This window comes from Pinus tabuliformis, chromosome 6 (assembly GCF_031772625.1).
Source record: "Pinus tabuliformis cultivar Carrire ecotype Pingquan chromosome 6, CPIR1, whole genome shotgun sequence".
NCBI lineage: Eukaryota > Viridiplantae > Streptophyta > Pinopsida > Pinales > Pinaceae > Pinus > Pinus tabuliformis.
In genome coordinates, this window is record NC_142292.1 from 657,302,558 (window position 1) to 657,318,703 (window position 16,146).

Below are 16,146 nucleotides of genomic sequence, written 5' to 3' on the forward strand. Positions count from 1 at the left end.
GGCGACCTTGTTACGTGACAGTGATGTAACCCCGGACTCACTTGATTCACAATAGGGGATGAAAAGGGATGATGTAAGGACAATAAGCTCATCAAAGTAGATGGCTATAGTGCCTCTGTATTTTTTAGTTAAACAAAAAACACTATTAGATAAAAATAATGTCCATTTTAGGTTACGTCTACTGTTTGTTGATAGGGTTCTGTCAAAGACAACAGTCAAGGAGAGAAGAAAAAAGATCTCAACCTTGATCATGTAACAAATGGGTAGGGTTCTGTCAAAGACAACAGTCTAGGAGAGAATAAAAAAGATCTCAACTTTGATCATGTAACAAAAGGGTAATTGTCAGTCTCTAGCTACAATTAGCCACCAATGGCTGGCCAGAAATGCAAGTAGCTACTACGCATTACTGGATTTTCATGTGGGTATACACATGGAAATCCATCTTGTTAGAAGATGGCCATCCTGGGGTGGACAAGCGAAGTTAGCTAGTAATGTCTATCCTTGTGAAGTTATCTTGCACATACAGAAATTGGTGATTCAAATTGACACTCTCACATATTTGCAAGTTGCATTGTTGGATGGTCCCTTGCATTTGCAAGGGACAGTTGATGGATAGGGTTTCAACTGCAGTTGGACTCAGAAAATCATAGTAGTGATAACCTCTATATGTCAATTTTACTTGTAAGACTAATGAAAATAGCTAGAAAGAATAACAATAGTCTATAGATAACCAATTCATTGGCATATTTACAATTACAATAATGACTAGCAAAATGCAAAATTATTATCCGCCAGAGAAACATGCAGACGCTCAAATGAGCAGAGTACATTTTGAGTAAGAACATAAGCCAACAAGCATAAGAGGAAAATACTACCTTTTCTTTGGGTCCAAGAGAGGAAGAAGACCTGCAGCAAGCGCTTTGTCATCCATGTGCTTGAGATTACAAAATGATTCAGCTAGTACAGGATCCTTGTTGACAACTAATTTTCTCATCTCAGATGCTTGTGTTTTAGTAATATCACCCGCCAAGACCATTGAATCAATTCGTAGTAATATCTCACTGAACAATGACGATGGATCTACCTTAACCCTGCTATGCTTCTTGTTTTTCTGAAGGTTCCAAGTACCTAGCAAAAGTGTACATCCAAAAATAAACTCATGAATAGGATACTTCACAACACTGACCCAAACCAGTTACAACCATCATTAATGTGCTCTACTGAAGCACTAAACAAAAAATTTCATTTAAATTTCATTCAGTTAAACCAGAATATTCACTTTCATAAATGATATACAATATACTATGTCATCCTACACAACATTAGAGCAAAATAATGAAGCATCCAAAGCCCTCACCTTCAAAGTTGAAGTTCAAACAGAGCAGGAATGTCTTAGCATTACAAAGTATGAGGATGGCTTATGGTTCATCAAGGGTTGGCTGTTAAGACAATGCTTCATAAATTTGGTGCTACATATGCCACTTGCACCCTTGTGCTAAGGATGAAATAGTTCAGCATGTTTTTTCAAAATTCAAGTCTGCCAGGACTTTTTGGGCATGGTTTCACACTGAATTTCCCTTCCTCGTCACTTCCCCACTCCTGAAGAAAGGACCATCTGAGGGACACTTGGATGTTTAGACATAGTTGCTATCATTATACCATGTAGTGCAGTTCACTGCAATTGCCTTACTGTAGAAACACCAGTGTAAAACTAATTTTAATGAGGAACCATCTTCCCTTAGCCTAGCTGAATTGATGTTCATTAAACAGGAATTCACTATGCTTGTTAAAGTCAACCTTATTATCATAGGTAGACATATTAAATCCCTTCCTATCAGGGCACAGGCAAATCTGCTTTCTTTTTTGGTTAGGACGGGAGTTTCCTAGACCGTCTTTGTTCCATGCCGTATTTATTTCCAAGTAATATTTTGAGCATTTCTCAAAATAAAAGAAACAGCAAAGCATAAATAGAATGACCCACCACTAACATTTTTTTGTGCAAAATTCTTGTCAGTCGTTGCCAACAATAGTCAAGATTGATTGCATATAGATCATAGATGCCTTTCAGAGAACACTAACATGTAAATGTCAGGCTATGACAATCTTATCATTGTTGAATTGCTTCTTATGCTTTGAGGGCAAAATGTCTCAAGAAGGTAGGACTAAGTAGTAATGTAACTATATAATTAGATTTACTAGTGTCTAGGCATAGCCTCAGTCATGGGTGGGGGGAGTGAGGAGGCATGACTAAGGCTATGCCTAGACACTAGTAAATCTAATTATTTAGTATATAGATGGGTGGGGGGGAGTGAGGAGGCATGACTGAGGCTATGCCTAGACACTAGTACATCTAATTATATATGTGGATGGGTGGTGGGAGTGAGGAGGCATGACTAAGGCTATGCCTAGACACTAGTAAATCTAATTATATGGATGGGTGGGGGGAGTGAGGAGGCATGACTAAGGCTATGCCTAGACACTAGTAAATCTAATTATATATGGATGGGTGGGGGGAGTGAGGAGGCATGACTAAGGCTATGCCTAGACACTAGTAAATCTAATTATTTAGTATATAGATGGGTGGGGGGAGTGAGGAGGCATGACTAAGGCTATGCCTAGACACTAGTAAATCTAATTATTTAGTTACATTACTACTTAGTCCTACCTTCTTGAGACATTTTGCCCTCAAAGCATAAGAAGCAATTCAACAATGATAAGATTGTCATAGCCCGACATTTACATGTTAGTGTTTCTGAAAGGCATCTATGATCTATATGCAATCAATCTTGACTATTGTTGGCAACGACTAACAAGAATTTTGCACAAAAAAATGTTAGTGTTTGTAGCTCAGACAGGGATTTCTATGAGGGTGTCTACCTATAATATAAGATAATTTTATAATTGTCCAATGAAAGACAAACGGAAATCATCATTAAATGTGTCTTATGCTTTTTCTAGAAGTTCACTCTATTAATTAATAAAGTCAATGTTTTTTTTTAAATGACTTTTAATTAGTAAAGTGACTAAAGTGAGTCAGTTAGAGATTTAATTAAAAGAGAGTCATTGACCTCAGGATTAGATCCTAACTGTTGAAAATTAGGTTTTTGGTTCATGTCAAAGTTATAAAAGGAGAGGGCAAATGACAAAGACACACAGAGAGCATTCATTTCACAAGTCACATGAGTGAAGGAGAAAATCAGAAATCTGATTTTCAGCCATTGGCAAGGATTTCAGCAGTAGTTCAGCGATGAGAAGGCAGCCAGTCTTCAAAAAGGAAAAGGCAATGAATCAACAGGAAGGAAAAGAGAAGCCATACAGCCCAGCAGAGCAGGACGTATAGCTGTCTGTAAGGATTCTGCACAGTCATACAGATTTCATACAACAATGTGGATTGCAGAGCAAGCTGCCTTGATTTCCGTGCAAACAAAAAATTTCCAGGTTTGTTGTTCGTGTTAGATTTTGTAGCATCAGAGGTGTTCTAGTCTCGAGACTTTGTGGAGAGGCTAAAACACAGGAGTTTTCCATAATCCAGAAATTATTTCTGGAAATTCCACCTAAAATGTCTCAATTAGATTATTAACCGATTTTTAAAAAAAATTAAGTCTAAACTTAGGAAAACTGGTTAATTAATCAATATTAATTGAGAAAAGTGAGAATTCTCTAGAAACCCACACAAATCGACTAGGAAATAATCTCAGCCATTGATTAAGATTTAAGCTTGGCCGTTGGAGTCACGCAGTGAGCTTATAAGAAGAAGTCGATTGGTAGATGGAGGAACGCGCTTGTGACACTTGAGATCGATTTCCTTGGGCAGTTCGATTTCTCTAGAGAGCAACAGCAGTTGCCGAAAGAGTTTGAGGCAGAGAAGGGAAGCAGAGATAGAGAGGGGTAGAGACAGTGAGTCCGGAGGAATTTTTCAATTCTGGAGAGTCAGAAAGAAGTCAAGATTTTTTCCAAGAGGTTGCGCAGAGCTTCAAGAGAGCAATTCGATCTAGCTGAAGCAAAGCTCATTTTTAGTTCCAGAGGCCGAGAATATTCTCCAGGGTGTCAAAGAGACAGTTTCTCAGTCAACAGCAGGCAAGACGGCTAGATTGGCAGCTAATTCAGGCAAAGCATGTGAGGGACTACGCTAGGGTGACGCAGGGCCTGCACAAAGCTGGTTGGAAGGCTAGCTTTTCAAAGGCAATCGAGTGTCGGGATTGCTCGAAGAGAAGGTAATTTCCCTCTGAGAATTTTTGTCAATATTTCTCTTGGATAGATTCGTCAGTTTGGCGATATTTATTATACTCAGAATTTCTCACTAATGCTTAATAATAAAAACCCTCAGTTGTTGCACCGTTTTCCCACGTTGGGTTTTTCAAGGGACTTTTGTCCAAAAATAACTGTCATATTTTTGTGTGTGCGCAAGTATTTTCTCAGTTTCCAGTTTATCTTCTGCGGTATTTTATTTGTGAAGATTGCAGTGTGATTAATTCGTTGTTGTCATAGCCATAAACTGCATAATTAATTTATCAATTAGAAGAATTAATTCCAGTTGCTGCAATAGAATTTCAGTCGTGAAATTTTCACATAGTATCAGAGCGATTTTGATCAGACAAGGAAGCTCAGAAGCAGAAGCAAAAATTCGTTGTTCAGAGGAAGCACTAGGATGAATTTTCGTTGGTTGCACAGAGTCTAAGCCAGGCAATGCAAGTTGCTTGAGCAATTTCGATTTTTCAATACAAGTTGGCAAAAAAATTGGCTTGCCAGTTTGAGTAATTCAAGCAGGCGAAAGGGCAGTTGTAGCTCAGATTTCACTGAGCAGATTCCTTGTTTGGGCATTGTTGCACCTATTTTGTCACAACTCCAAGGAAGTAGTTATGCAAAATTTTTCAAAATTCAGAATCATCAACCAGCACTTTGATGTATCATTGTAAACCCAATTTCTGCAAATTGTAATGTAAATGATGCTAGTACGACCGTTTAATTATGTAGCAACACCTAGGTAAGTCTTTGATTTTGGCGACAAATTTCATCATAGGAGGTTTCTTTGACCTCACCACATTATGTGTGTTTCTAAACACGGATAATCGACAAAGTTTTTCCTCTAACTTAAACCCCAAAGCTAGGGTGGCATTTATTGACAAAGTCTTAAGTGAGTCATAGTGTTATATCGAGTCTTTGTAAAAGTGGTTTGGGAATAATTTAAGCTCTTTCGCTAAATTAGTTTATTACAGATCACTTGGTCTACTAAATCATATTGTGTCATAAAATTTGGTAAATACTATGAGGGTCTATAATGAATGGGTATTCCCCCTTTGAGGGTTGAATTTGTAATATCTAATATAAAATATATTTTAGTGCATGGTCCCTCACAACCAGACACCATGGCTAAAGTATTTGAGGGTGGAAAAATTAACTAATCCCCTCTTGTGTCAATTAATTAATTTTTCTAACAAAAACAAAATTAAATCCTAAACTAGAAAATTAATTAATTTAGAGTCAAAAGATTAATTTCTCCAAGAGGAAAATGGCAAAAAAAAACTCGTGGGTCAAAACGAAGTTAATTTTTGGAGGTCCCCCACCAAGGCAAAAATGATTTTTAAAAAAAATTAAGCTCTTGGGCCTTGGTGATTAAGTCAAAGTCAAATTTTTGAGGAAATTAATCTAGAAAAATAAATTTTGGATTAATAAAAGAAAGGGGTTTTATGAGAAATTCGAAATTTCCTCAAAATAAATATTTTCGACAATGGATATTAAAGCATGATCAAATATTTATCAACGGACGAGATTATTTTGACAGGGATCAAGCCAACTAGCCGTTATTTTCCACTTAGAGGATTTATCTATAAATTAAAAGCCATTTTGCTTCTCAAATCATGATGATGACTCTGGTTCTAGACTGATGTAAATTTGTAACGCTAGTGTTGAGCCATTGTTCTAATAGGAACGTTTGAATATTATAATAAAAGACTATGGGGTTCAATTCATGGTGTCTTTGTCTCATTGCTCTGTGGTACGTGCTAGTTATGTGCTAATCCTATATTGTGCTTCAGTGCTATATAAATTGTTATTTCATTTGTCAATGATAAGAACATTCTATTGATAAATTTTGGATTTATCTTAGGTGGTCCAATTCATTATATGATCTAACGATTTTTCTTGTGAAATATTATAGAGATCTACAGGTACACTAAACCTTGGGCTCCAAGTTCATAGACTGTAGGGACGGGTTGACCTTGTTTCGTCTCCAAGAAATTTACATGATTTTCTTACTTCGCTAAAAATTGTGGTTAATACTCTATCTTTCGAAATACATTGAGCTATTGTCATTATTTAAAAAATTATTTTCTCAAAAAAAAATATTTTACAAGCCTTGTATATTTGTAAATATTTTGTGAACATTTGGTAAATAAAAAAAAAAAAAAAAAATGTACAACATTTTTCTAACCCTTGTTTTGCAACAATTGGGGTTTGGGGTTTTATTTTTAAATTTTGTATGTATTGGGGTTTTAAGAAAATTTTATTTCCATATTGTGTAGGTGAGCTTCAAAGTTGATCAAGAAAATTTTGATGGGGTTTGAAACTAGATCGAGGCCCTTAAGGGTAAGATCTAGTATCCATTTAATTTGCAAGGCCGGTATCAAACAATTTTGCGGTGAATTTGGGTGATTTTGAAGATTTGAAGTGAAATTCAATTTTGCAAGGGTTTGAAGAAAATATTTAGGGTTTTCTAGGCCTAGCATTGAGCCTCCTAGCCCTCGCCACAGGCCTAAATTGGCCTTGGATCCCTTATCGTGGCCCCTTGGAGCCTTCTCGTCTGCCCTTGAGGAGAGTCGCAGCCTTGACTAGGCCTCTAAGGCCTTACTGTGGACCCCATCTCCTCTGTCAACCCTCTTTCTCCCTGATTGGCCCCTTCGTCCTCCTCCGTGAGCCTCTACTTGCCCTCACCCAACCTACCGCAAGCCCTTTTGGGCTCCTTCTCTCCTTCCGCAGACCCTAGGGCCTCTTTCTCTCCCTCGGAAACCTTCCTTCCCTAGTTGCTACGTCCATAGCGCCTCTTCTTGGATGTTGCGGGCCTCTAGGAGACCTTTCCCCTGAGCCGCATGCCCTTAGGGCCTTGATCCCCTTTCAACAACCCTTATTGGGCCTCCCTTTGCCTTACAGCAGGCCTAGAAGGCCTCTCTCCCCTAGCCGCTAGCCTTACTAGGCTTAGTGTCCCCTCTCCTAGCCTTCCTCTAGCCCTTGTGCATCATTTTAGTCATTCATTGGGTTATTGTTCGATTTTTGCCTCTAACACTTGATATTTATAGTGATTATCAAGCTAACATTGGTGGATGTAGGTGGTCACTCCATTGGTGAAGTTTCGGGCAACTTTCATAGGCTTCTACTAGGCCTAAAGGCCTATTGATTTGTCTCGTCCAATCCTTCTTCCCTCACTGTTTTGCTAACAGTTATATGATTATTTGATAACAGTGGTATAAATCTAATTATGTGGCCTAAAAATCATGAATAAGTTGCCTAAACAAATTAACTAGTCATTCCATAAATTGAGCATTCATTCATAAGCATATTCTCATGGTTTGCATCTCATCATTTGCATCCCAAAGTGCTCTAATCGAAATTAACTTACTGTTGTCATAACACTTGAACATAAGTAACATAAGGGCTTTCATTTGTTTATGCTCTATTGGTAAAAATTGCTCATTGTGGAAAGGATTACGTTTACATTGAATTGTTAAAGTGATTTTGGCAATTCGTAAAACATCTCATTGCTAATAAGAACACTAACTTATTGTTTTCCCTTGTAAAGTTACAATTTGGCACTTAATAAGTTCACTCACATAAGCACATAAGGCTAAGATCCATTATCTTGTTTATTGGTTAAAATTGCTCAAATTAATTGAATATTGGCATCTCTTGTTAGCATTGAGGATATAATTGCAATTTTGGTATTATCTTGTTGACATAACTTGAAAGGTTGTTAATTGTGCATTTAATTGTCTATCTCTTAAGCAATTGTCATCAATATCTTTTTCATTATTGTGTTGTCTCATATAATTGTTAAAAAGCCTCAGCTAATTGTCTAAAGTAACATCGTGGATAAGTGCTCTAGTCTCTTTTACTTGCCATCATTATCATTTTTTTCATGGTTAACATCTATTTGTGAATGATAATTTTATCTTGGGCATATTGGTAATCTATTGTTTAAGAGCATTTATATCTCTTGGCCATCTCTTGTATCTTGGGGGCACTTGTGAAATTGGCACTTTACCTTGTGTTCAAGATTGTCTCTTAATTCATTATTAAGCACTCTTTGTCATAGGATAATTATAACTAAGTACTTAAAGTCATAAACAATCTTAACTCAAGATCACTCAACCATCTTGCATTGCATTCTAGACTTAGTCATGCATTAATTAATGTATCTCCAAGCATAAGCAGTTGATAGAAAGATAGGAACACATTTTATCTCTTGCTTGCGAACACTAGACCCTTTCTAGTGGTTAACACAATGACCTTGCAATTGTCAGTGCCACAATGACCGGGTATGTTAGATTTCAAAGAGAGGTATCGTTAACCAAGCCTTTGCTTGCTTCACCTTGACTTATCTCTGCCACTTACTTTTGAGACTAGCCTCAAAACAAATAAGGGTCAAGGGATACACTTAGCTAGGCATATAATTAAAATCAATCAAGATTCTTGCATTACACCTAGGTCATAAAATTTGCATAGCACATAGGATAGTTAAGCATTTAAGCAACTGTTGTTCATCTGGTCACCTATTTCATAATTGATCTAAAGCAAGTAGTTGACTCCATAAGGCACTGGTCTCATATATAAATTTAATCAAGTCTTTAAAACTTGTTAAAATCAACCAAGTGGCTAGGCCATTCAATTTGTGTCTCTGAGACTTGTTGGTTGCCAACAGGTTTTGCATTCTCTCATTTCATAGGGACTACCCCCCATAGCCTGTTGATGGGAGATAGCCAGAACGGAGAGGTGTTCAAATTTCTAAGTCTGACACGTTAAAAATCCCTACCGCATTATCTGGTTTAATTTATCCTACTTGTTTATTCCATTAACAAGGTATTTATAGATATAAATACTGAAATAAACACAAATGCAGCCTTAACTCATATACAGATCAGCAACTGAAATAACTGAGACAAACACACAATAGACATCGTTATTTTTGGATAATCGTCCCCGGAAAAATCCAATGTGGGAAAACCAGTGCAACAGATATGAGGTTTTATTATTATGTAGTTTTTGAATACAACTAGGGTGTCAAAAATGGCTCACCCAACAGAGAATGCCCTCAGCAATAGTACCTCTCCTCAGAGAGAGATATTCTGGTTGATCAATCACCGGATAAACAATACCACAGTAACTACAGCAACTCCTTAGCTAGATAGCGAAAGATGCTCCAAGCTCCTCTACTGCTCTGTATCACCCTTCCCAACTCACCAACACTCAGACTACCCCACGAAAAATCACCCAGCGCATCCTCTTGGCCCTGCGTCAACTCTGCTAGCCTCTGCGTCAACTCTCAAACCCTCTGCGTCACCCATGCTGGCCTCTTCAGCCTCTGCGTAGCTCCCAGCTGCCTCTGCGTCAACCTCTCCAGGCTCTGCGCTATCTCTCTGACACTATCTTTGCCTCTCTGCTATGTATTCTCGGCCTCGTGCTGCACTACCCCTCGCTGCAACATATCACTATCTCGATTCTCTCAGCAAAACCCCGCTCCAGAAAAACGAACTGACTAATCAATTTGGTGTGTCTCCAACTGACCCTCAAGCCTCCTTCAACAGCCGAGATTAAGTCCCTAATCAACGGCTAAGATTAGATTTGGCTTGATCCATGTCATTTAGAACATTATCACCCAGTTTTATATTAATACCCATTAATATTTTAATTTTACTAAGTTTAGACTTAGGAACCCCATTAAAAATATTAATTATTTTAATATCTCTCCAACCGGGTGGAATTTCCCCAAACCATTGCTGGGTCTTGGAGATCTTATGTGCCTTAGCCTCTCCACCAATTTTCGTGGCTAGAGCACATCCGATGCTACCACAAATCAACAAGAGGTAGGGGATCAGAGTGACAACCCCCGACCTGAGTCATTGTTCCACCATGCCTATACAATCTAAGCAACAATAGGCGCAGAAGAGTTTTGCAACAGATTTGATAGAGCAGAATCAGCGCTGGGTGGAAGAGAAAGAGCACACACAGAGGGAGGGAAATTTCTCTCAAAGGGTTTCTGGCCTAGAAATCCATATTTCCAGTTGCATTTGGCAGTTGCTGCAGGTAAAATTTCTCGCTCCAAAAGGGAGTGCGAATAGTAGATTCAGAGGTCGAGCAAGGTGGAAGAGGGAGATTTTCGTCCAAATTCAGAGATGGCAACTGCTGGGCTTAGATATCATGATAGGTTGGAGGGAGCCTCCAACTTTGTCATCTGGAAAGCTAGGATGTTCTCCCTGTTGGATGATTATGGTATGAAATCCTATGTAGATAATGTAGTGGTAGTACCTCAAGGTGCAGATCAGTTGAAGGAAGGCAAGAAAGAGATGGTGAAGGCGAAGCGGATAATCTTGGATGGAGTTCGGGACCATATAGTCTCACATTCTCTGGCAAGAACACTACCAAGGAGATGTGGGATGCTCTCGATCAGCCATATCAGAATACTTCTAAGCAACGGAAGATGTTCTTACAAGAGAAGCTAAGAAGCATCAAGATGCAGAAGGGTGAAGGGTGACAGTGGGCCTTTGTCCTATTTGTGTGCTGACTACAGTGGATTGTACGATCTTCAGCAATCTGCTAAACAGACCCGTAACAAAAGAGTATTTTGTTACATATTGATGATTTTTCAAGAAAAAATTTGGTGTATTTGTTAAGAAATAAATCAAACGAGGTAGATTTAAATCTAGTTGATAAATCAATAGGGTAATAAAAATTATCAGGGCGGATAGCATGAATCAAATGCATTCTGCAATTTTTGTTACAAACAAGACATTCAAAGACAGACCTTAGTTGCATAGACATTGCAGCAGAATGGTGTAGCAGAGCAAAAGAACCAATTAATAATGTAGATCATTGGATGTATAATAAAAGGATGCAATCTCAACAACCAAGTTTGGGCAAAACTAGTTTAGTCTGTGCTATGTAGTACTCTTGGTTAATAGAAATCCTACAAAAGCAATGCATGAAGAAGCTTTCTCAAAAAAAAAACATTGGGTAACAAATTTCAGAGTATTTTGTTGCTTGTCATATGCTCATGTTCCAGATAAGAATAGACGTACAATAGAGACAAGGAGGATGTGCATATTCATTGGTTACTGCACTAAATCAAATGCATTCAATTTAAATGATCCGGTAAATAAGAAAAATCCAATTAGCAAAATTGTAGTTTTAATGAAAAGCCGCCACAAGTATAAATAGTGGCCAGATGAAGTGTTGCAATTAGAAGAGGCGCAAAAAAGTAAATTTCCTATCACATCTAGGATAAGATGAGAAGAAGAATAAAAGAAAAAAGAAGAAAGAGGATAACTGGAGTTAGAAGGAGAAGCAAAAAAAATTGGCAAGCAGTTCTCAACAAAGGCTAAAATGGTTTTATAAAACAATTCAATGACGAAACATATAAAGATGCAACATAGAGAAAGAAGAATAAGGTCCAAATCACCCTACTAGATTAATTCTTCTTCGATGAGTGAAGTAGCAAATTCTCATGACCCTGTTTCTTTTTATGAAACTCGTAAGAAACACAAACGAAGAGATGCAAAGCAAGTAGAATTTAATGCTTCAATTAAAAACAAAACCTGGAAGTTAGATGAGTTGCCTCAAAAACAGAAGCAAATAGATTGTAAATGAGAATAACGAAAAAGAAATTGATAGTATTTTTTCAACTAATAAATATAAAGCCAAGTTAGCCAAAAACAGATACATACTACAAGAAGGCACAGATTATAAAGAAACATTTTCTCCTATAGAAAAGTCTATTACTATTAGAATGGTGTTAACAATTGCAACACAGATTGGGTGGCAGGTTTACCAAAAGGACATTAAAACTGTACTTTTGGATGGGCCTTTCGAAGAGAAGATCTATATGGAACAGCCAGCAGGATTTGTTATCAAAGGTAAGGAAAAGCTTGTTATGTAAATTGGTCAAAACATTGCATTGTTTAAAGTAAGCCCCCCGAGTGGTACACAAACATTGACCAATATCTCAAATCAAATGATTTAAAAGCAATTCAGATACCAGTTTATATATCAAGGGAATGGAAATAGGAATCATTGTGATCGTAGTATATGTTGACAATTTGATAATCACAGGCAATGCTGCCAAGTTGATTGATAAGTAAAAGGTAATCATTGCAAAGAATTTAATCTGACAGACTCAGAATTTTTGCATTATTGTTTAGGAATTGAAGTTTGTAAGTTAAAAAAACGATATCCATCTCACAATCAACGTATGCTTCAGAATTGTTGAACAAAATTCGAAATGGAAGATTGTAATCCCAAGTTACCAACAAAGCTCCAATGGAGGTGGCTTGGAAGCTTTCAAAAGATGATACATAAAATGCTGTTAATGGAACAATGTATTATCAGCTTGTTGGAAGTTTAATATATCTAACAACAAACAGACCAGATGTTAACTTTGCAGTTGGTATGATATCAAGGTTTTTAATTTGCCATAGGGTGGTAAATTGGAATAAAACGAAGAGAGTGCTAAGGTATATTTTTTTGTTGGTTTGACCCAGGGGGGATTTGAACCTTGAATCTCACAATTTACTTAAAACTTCATAACACAGCCATCGCCAATTGAGCTGCCCCCCGTGGGCTAGAGTGCTAAGGTATATTAAAAGAACCTTACAGTTTGAAATTGTCTTTGAAAAAAATAAAAAGTGTAGGATAATACTTTTGCAAAAGCAAACTGGACAGGAAAAATTGATGGTAGAAAGCCAACATCATGTCATGTTTTTAATCTCGACAGTGGTGTGCTTTCATGGGCAAGTAAAATGAAAACTTCAGCTGCACTTCCATGAACTAAAGCAGAATATAAAGCAGCAGTTAGAGCAACACAGAAGGCTGTTTAGTTACATAGAATTTTGCGTGATTTGAAGCTTCAACAAATGCAGCCAACAGTTTTACAATGTGATAATCGAAGTGCAATCCAAAATGACAAGGAATCTGGTTTTTTCATTCAAAGCCAAAAGACATAAAGCTTCAGCATTGTTAATTTCCGAGATTACTCCAAAAGTGTTTACACCATTCCTGGGGATGTTTCATATGATGTGGGATGCATGGTGTATGGATGACACCTGGTTGTACCATACTACCATGATGTATAAACATACTGAAGTTGGCTTGCTCATTGATAGCTAGACCTCAACTTGGTGCTTATGTGGCTTTCTTCCTTGGAGCATTGGAGACCTATGGAGTTTGGTGACTTCTTCATGATGACCATCTATCGGTTGGTTGCTTGCTTAGGAAAACAATTTGCATTGGAGGAAGAGCAATGAAATCCTAGAGAACGGCTTTGAGCCCTAGATGGTATGGGCACATTTATTTGCTTGCATGGAGCCTTGTGCTTGACTTGAGGGTGCTTGGGTCGAAGGAGTAATCATGTATCTAGGGTGGGCCCAAAGAATCACATCATTGAGGAGAAGTGTTGTATCTTTGGAGGCATGTGCAAATGGAGCATCATACCTTCATGAGGAGCATTCATGCCTTGGAACCTTACTAATAGTACGTGTTCACTTTGGAGCTAGACATGCGTCAGCTGTAAAGGAAGTGCTTCACATGTGGGACTATCATCTTATAAATGGTTTGCTTGTAGTGGATTAGGTCCATTATTGTGTTGTTGACCTCCCTCACCTCTCATGTAAATAAAGGGAGGAGTGACTCATTTGTTCATACTTGATCCTATGGATTCATTCATCACTCACTTGATTTAGAGATGTGAAGGGTGGACCATGCTACTCTCTCTCTCTCTCTCTGATTATCTTCATTGTATTGCCACTTTGCCTTCAAATGCTAGGGTTCTTGGAGAAATTCAAGGGTAATTCTATGGCTAGGGTTTCACCCTAAGGAGACAAGGAAGCTAAGTTTGTAAGGGTAGGAAAGCATTTTTCTTGTAGCTCTTGCAAGAAAAGAAAACTAGAGATTTGGAAACCCTAGACCTACATGTTACTCTCCATAAAGAGAATGAGAGGAGACGACTTCCACACTTGTGGGATGCAAGTTTAGGAGACAAGGAGGATCTTTCAAGAAGAACTTAGCTTTGGTTAAGAGTGATTCCTAACAACAAGAAGTTGGTGGCTAGGGTTCTCATGGCTTCGCTAGCTAGGGCTTGGAGAGCTCGAAATTGTACCAGCTTGTGATAAGCCATATGTGTGTACATGCACTTCATCTCTTAGATGAGATATGAAGTTTTCAGTTGTCCAACTATTGTGTACTTGCAAATTTGATTTTCAGCTTGTGCTGTCTTCTTGATTCGATAATTTACAGCATCTGTTGTTCAAGCTGATTTGACAAAACATAGGGCTGAAATTCTTAAGTGATTTAACATATATCTCGAAAATAAGGGGCCCAGATTTACTGCTGTAATAAAATTATTTCAGATCAATTGCATGCACAGAAAAGTGTGCCCTGAGGGCTGTAACTTGTCATCATTGAAATACTTGTTTGGTATCTTTCCCTTGAGCTGCCTGGTGATTTCAACTAAATCAAAGTGAAGCATTCACTGTTGTTAGCAACTCTAATTAAATATTTCAGATTGGACCTAAGCCTGAAAACTCTCAGGCATTATATCAAGAGGTGAAATTTCTGAATTTGGACTACAAATTAAAAACGCAAATTTCTACAATCATCCCTATATCAGGAAACAAGTACATAACAAAGATATAGTATCATTCTTCTGTAAGTCACAGGATAATGTAAAAGATATCTTCAGCAAAGAGTAGTTTCAAAAGTTCAAAGTTGTTCAGAGTTCTGCAAAAGAAAATAAACAAGGTGGATGCTAGACAGTGTAATGTTTATTTAGTTTCTAAGGCTAAAATGTAAAATTATAAATTCAAGTTATAAAGTACATCTATAATGTTAAATTAAAAAGGTATGTCAAACACAAAGTGTTGAGACAAGACATGTTAAGACAACTTCGTAATAGTGAGATTAGGTGTCGTTTGTACTTAAATAATGGAACATGCTCTATCTATATACAAGTTTTGTATGCCATTGAATATATTAAAAATAAGATATATATAATATTATAATATATTTTCCATCTCTTCACATATTCTGCCCAAGAGTGTGTGTTTCATTTAGCATACAGGAAAGTGAAGAGTTGCAAACTGCACATGTAAATTTTGAAACTTTTATATTTGTAATTAAATTTGATTCAGAGGTGAAGCAAGACTTAAAGATACGAGAGATTTTAGGTGGTCAAGTCGTCCAAACTGGGATGTCAGGTTGGCCAATCAACCAGATCAGTTAGTAGACATAGGTCAATTTAGATAGTTGGTCATAAACCACAGTACTGACCTACTTTTACATATAAATATGAGCAAATATCTCGAGGAGAGAGAGGGCATAGACATGTATAGATGAGATCTGAGAGATATATACATATGATATAATACATTTTTTCTATGTCATCTTACTGTCTCTCATGTGACATGCATGTTACTTCTTGGTTGTCTACTATCTTACTCTTTTATGAGAAGACAATAGGAGTGGACAAGTTATCAAGTCTCCATTCATATACATATATAGTATGCATCTTCAGACTTGCTGATAGGCTGCATATAGATCAGAGTGGTACGTTTTAAAAATTGGATCAACCAACCACAGCATCATTTGGGAACCAATAAGAGTAAAAGAAAAACATCTGCACAAATGTGATCACAATAATGGAATAAACCCCACTAGTTGTGAGTAGGAGTAGAAAGCAATTACCACCAGTAGTCATAGTAGTCTCCACAAGATTCAGTTTTTGTTTTAAAACTTCACATTCCGCAATATTTGACTGTGCTTCTGCCTCTTTCTTCCCCAGCGTAGCAAGCAATAGTTCTTTCTCTCTATGAACTTTTTTGAGCTCCTCCATAGCCATAAGGCGTTGTTTGTTCAGGTACAGGATATCTAATAAACAGAAAAAAAAAATAT

General features: G+C 37.4%; 1 protein-coding gene across 2 annotated transcripts in view; it reads right to left on the reverse strand.

Annotated features, from left to right (window-relative positions):
• LOC149260315 (uncharacterized) overlaps positions 1 to 16,146 on the reverse strand; it is a 350,342-nt gene that overhangs the window by 289,147 nt on the left and 45,049 nt on the right. For both annotated transcript variants that reach the window (XM_089420223.1, XM_089420214.1), the window contains 2 exons: positions 15,940 to 16,122; positions 876 to 1,128 (listed from right to left, as the gene is read on the reverse strand). In XM_089420223.1, coding sequence (XP_089276349.1) covers positions 876 to 1,128; positions 15,940 to 16,122 — 436 coding nt within the window. The remainder of the gene's footprint in view (positions 1 to 875; positions 1,129 to 15,939; positions 16,123 to 16,146) is intronic.